General features: G+C 38.0%; 1 protein-coding gene across 1 annotated transcript in view; it reads right to left on the bottom strand.

The window, feature by feature from the left end:
• Positions 1 to 680: 680 nt before the first annotated feature.
• The window catches only part of MRPS6 (mitochondrial ribosomal protein S6), an 87,832-nt gene continuing 83,891 nt past the window's right edge, over positions 681 to 4,621 (bottom strand). The window contains exon 3 of the mRNA XM_011365667.2: positions 681 to 1,302. Within this exon, the coding sequence (XP_011363969.1) occupies positions 1,113 to 1,302 (190 nt within the window). The 3' untranslated portion in view covers positions 681 to 1,112. The remainder of the gene's footprint in view (positions 1,303 to 4,621) is intronic.

Raw genomic sequence — 4,621 nt, forward strand, 5'->3', positions numbered from 1 at the left:
TCTCAAAAATATAACAACATCCCAAACCCAACCTCTTTCAAAACACTTTCAAAACAAAACTTGTCTTTTTACTTCCAGGACATGTATTTTAAAAATAGGTCTATGAGAGTTTTAAATTTAAAAAAAGAGAGAGAGCGATGTATCTTCATACAAGTCCCCCTAAATTAAGAGCTCAGCATGCCACTGGCCCACAGTACTGGTGCCAGCTAGTTCTTTGGACATCCCCAACACGAAAGCAACTGGCTTCCAACTCATCAGGTAGCACAGAGAATGCAGGAGAAGTAGAATTCAAAAGTGGCTACTTCCGCAAAGAGGCCTGCCAGGGCTGAGGGACAGGGGAGGAGGAAGATGCTAATGGCAAAGGAATGACAGGAAGCAGTGCCGGAGCTCAGCGCCACAGAACACACAGGTCCCTGTACAAAGAGCAGCACCCACCGCCGTGAAAAGTTAATTACGAGATAAAAAGAAAAAAAGTTACTGTTTTAGAGAATACCCAGTAGTCAAGGGACAGACACATCTCCCACTGCCCTGACCCCTACCCAACTTCTCCCAGTGTCTGAACTTGGACTGGTAAGCAGGTAACCCACCCCACAAGCTAGCATTCTGGGCAGACCGGGGCTGTGAGGCCTGCGGCAGTGCTCTGTGCTGGGGTGGCTGAAGAGACAAAACACCTACCCAAGTGTTTTAAAATCATGTTTATTACTCTGACCAAAAGTTACTCATATAAATAGCAGGGTTTTACAGTCTGAATGGTATTTTATTTCACATGGTTATACAGTCTGAATGACTAGCTTACAATCCGAGGCAGTTTTAAGTTTTGTGGTTCAAAATGGCGGTTAATGTAGCTGCAGAGCAAAAAGACCTCACTGACAAAGAAATTACACCAAGGTAACAAAATTAAGAATGTGCCAGGGCCACAGTTTACAAAGTAGCTCAAAGCAAGTCATTCCCCCACCTCTCACAGCAAAGGGGATCACGGGCTAAAAATGCCTTAGAAAAATCAAATGGCACCTGTAACACATTCTTTTTTAAAGGTCAAGCTTGTAAATTATTAATCCATGGTGCTCAGAAATGAGAGAATTAAACATAAGGCTAAAATGTGGTTAATCTTCTCACTTCCTCTTCTTTGTGGAATATAGTTTTTCTTCAAGTGGGACTGGGACGATCCCTTCACACTCCTTTACTTCCTGGGTCAGAGGGTGTTTTACAATATTCGGTCTAATCACGTCAGTGTCTCGAGATAAGTGATCCAGTATGCTTTCAACAGTTGTTGTTGGTGCATAAAAATCCACTAAGAAATACCTGCAATAAAATAAAAATTTGTGAATTCCTGCGTTCTGAATACAGCACTTCCACTATTTTGGTCAATGCTTTCATTCTACTCCTTCCCAGATAAAGACATCAGCGACACACAAATACACACCGCCAGCTGACCAGCTAAGCAAAAGTGTAGTGCTAGGCCCAGCTTCCTTTTCTTGTATCTTTTCCCATTACATGGTTGTGAAAATCGGAACCCAAACAAACTTCGTGGTAGCAAAAAATCTGAACCCGAACAAACTTTGTGGTAGCAAAAAAGCCATGCAACATTACAAACAGTGGGCAATACTAGAAAGTATGGTTAGATTATGGGTGCGAGAACAGAATTCGCTGTTCGAGAAGGCTGAATTTTTCAACAAACTATTAGTTGATGTTTTCTGCGAAAACATCTATTTGGCGGTCTTCGGATTTTCCAAAGGATTTTCCAAGTAACTTAATGTACCTGAGATACAGTAAGTACCATCAGATATACTTCCAAAACAAAGAAAAAAGATTTAAAAAGGCCTGAGACTTGTCTAGGACTATCCCGCATGCTCAAAAACTGACAAGGAACAAAAAGAAAATTACTTCCCGAACCTAGGGAAGGAAACAAATATGCAGGTCCCGGAAGCCCAGAGAATTCTAAATAAGAGGAACCCATTGAGACCACGTCAAGATACATTATAATTAAAATATCAAAACTTAAAGACTAGGAGAGAATAGTAGAAGTAGCAAGAGAAAAACAACTTATTACATACAAAGGAACCCCCATAAAACTATAAGCAGATTTTTCAGCAGAAAACTGCCACCCAGAAAGGAGCGGCATGATATAGGCAAAGTGCTGAAAGAAAAAACTTCTAACCAAGAATACTCTACCCGGCAAAGGTATTCAGAATTGAAGGAGAAATAAAGTTCTCCACATAAGCTGAAGATAAAGGAGTTCACCACCACTAAACAAGCCTTACAAAAAATGTTAAAGGGACTTAAGGGCACTAATTAGTAACAAGAAAACATATTACAGTATCAATCTCACTAGCAAGGTAAATATGTGGTAAAGGTAGTAGATCAATCACTTATAAAGTAGTACGAAGGTTAAAAGACAAAAGAAGTAAAAATACCTATGATTACAATAATTAGTTGAAGGATACACAAGATAAAAAGACGTAAAATGTGACTTCAAAATCATAAAATGGAGAGAGGGTAGTAAAATGTTGAGCTTTAGAATGTGATCAAACTTAACTTGTTATCAACTTAAAATAGACCATTACAGATATATGTTGTTACATGCACGTCTCATGGTAACCAAAAAGCACAAACCTATACTAAATACAAAAAAAGAGAAAGAGAAAGGAATACAAGAATACCACTAACAAAAGTCATCAAACCACAAAACAAGAGAGAGCAAGAGAAGAAAATACAGAGAGAAACTAAAAAACAGCTGATAAACAATTAACAAAAAGGCAATAAGTACATACCTATCAATAATTACTTTAAATGTAAAGGGACTAAATTCTCCAATCAAAAGACCTCAAGTGACTGAGGAAAAACAAGACCCATTTATATGCTGCCTACAAGAGACTCACTTTAGATGTAAGGACACACACAGGCTGAAGGCGAAGGGATGGAAAAGATATTCCATGCGAATGGAAAAAGAAAGCTGGGGTAGCTACACCTACATCAGACGAAACTGACTTTAAAACAGAGACTGTAATAAGAGACAAAGAAAGGCATCACATAACATAAAAGGGTCAATCCAACAAGAGGATATAACATCTGTAAATATTTATGCACCCAACACAGGAGCACCTGCGCGCGCGCGTGCGTGTGTGTGTGTGTGTGTGTGTATTTACAGACCTAAAGGGAGAAAAAACAATACAATAATAGTAAGGGATTTTAATGTCACACTTACATCAATGTACAGATCATCCAGACAAAAAAAATATCAATAAGGAAACATCTGCCTTAGACAACAAAATATATCAGATGGACATTCCATCCAAACAACATGTTATACCAGAACATTCCTTCTAAAAGCAACAGAATACATATTCTTTTAGCGCATGTGGAACATTTTCTAGGCTATGTTAAGCCAGAAAACAAGTCTTAATAAGTTTAGGAAGATTAAAATCATGTCAAGCATCTTTTCCAACTACAATGGTATGAAACAGAAATTACACAAAGAAATCTGGAAAATTCACAAAGATGTGGAGATTAAACAACATGCTACTGAACAACCAATGGGTCAAAGAAGAAATCAAAAGAGAAATCAAAAAAACACTTTGAGACGAATGAAAACGGAAATACAGGTAGAGCATGCATATGAAAACTTTCATAAGCCAAAATGGCATAAAGAAGCAATTATCATTAACTTACATGGAAAAGTTTTTGAGTGATCCCAGACCCAAATCCAATGCCTATACAATGTCTTTATTTCATTTGCCACAATCAAAACACTAAATTACATCCAGTTTAATGCTAAGCTTTAACACTCTTAACAAGCTCTTTTAGGCCTTTCTGATATTTGAGGGCACATCTTGCTAATAGATGCACAAAATAAATCAAGACAAAGCACAGATGCTCAGAGACACAGTTCAAAGCTATAGTGGCTTGATGCTCAGATGATGAGTGAAGCTCCCGGGGAAGGGGCTTGGCAGTGCCCCTCACTGCTTCGGGGTGTGCACTGCTTCGGTAATAACTCGCTGCAAAACAAATGCTAAATTCTATTTTTGCTTTTAGCCTTTTTCTGTAAAAGCAAAAATCCTCTTCAGATTTATTTCAGTTAGCAAAAACTGGTACTAACAGAAGTTTTCTGTAAAAGCAAAGTGAAGTAACACAAACTTTCAAAAAGTGGGGGATACCTGTATAACGTACCAAATTTTCTGGGATGCGGCAAAAGCAGTTCTAAGAGGGGAGTTCATAGCGAAAAATGCCTACCTCAATAAAACATTAAAGTCTCAAACAATCTAACTTTATATCTCAAGGAATTACAAGAGAACAAATGAAATCTAAAGTTAGTAGAAGGGAGGAAATCATAAAGATTAGAGCAGAAATAAATTAAATAGATTAAAAAGACAATAGAAAAGATTAATGGAACTAAAAGCTTGTTCACTGAAAAGATAAACAAAATTGACGAGCCTTTAACTAGACTCACCAAGAAATAATGAGGACTCAAGAAGAGAGGCTGAATGAAAGAGGGGCTATTACAACTGACGCCACAGAAATACAAAGGACCAGGAGACTACTGTAAACGATGATAAGCCAGCGGACTGGACAGCCCAGAAGAACCAAATTCCTAGAAACATATGACCTACCAAGACTGAACCAT

The sequence above is a fragment of the Pteropus vampyrus genome, unplaced genomic scaffold, assembly GCF_000151845.1.
Source record: "Pteropus vampyrus isolate Shadow unplaced genomic scaffold, Pvam_2.0 Scaffold114, whole genome shotgun sequence".
In the NCBI taxonomy this organism is placed as follows: domain Eukaryota; kingdom Metazoa; phylum Chordata; class Mammalia; order Chiroptera; family Pteropodidae; genus Pteropus; species Pteropus vampyrus.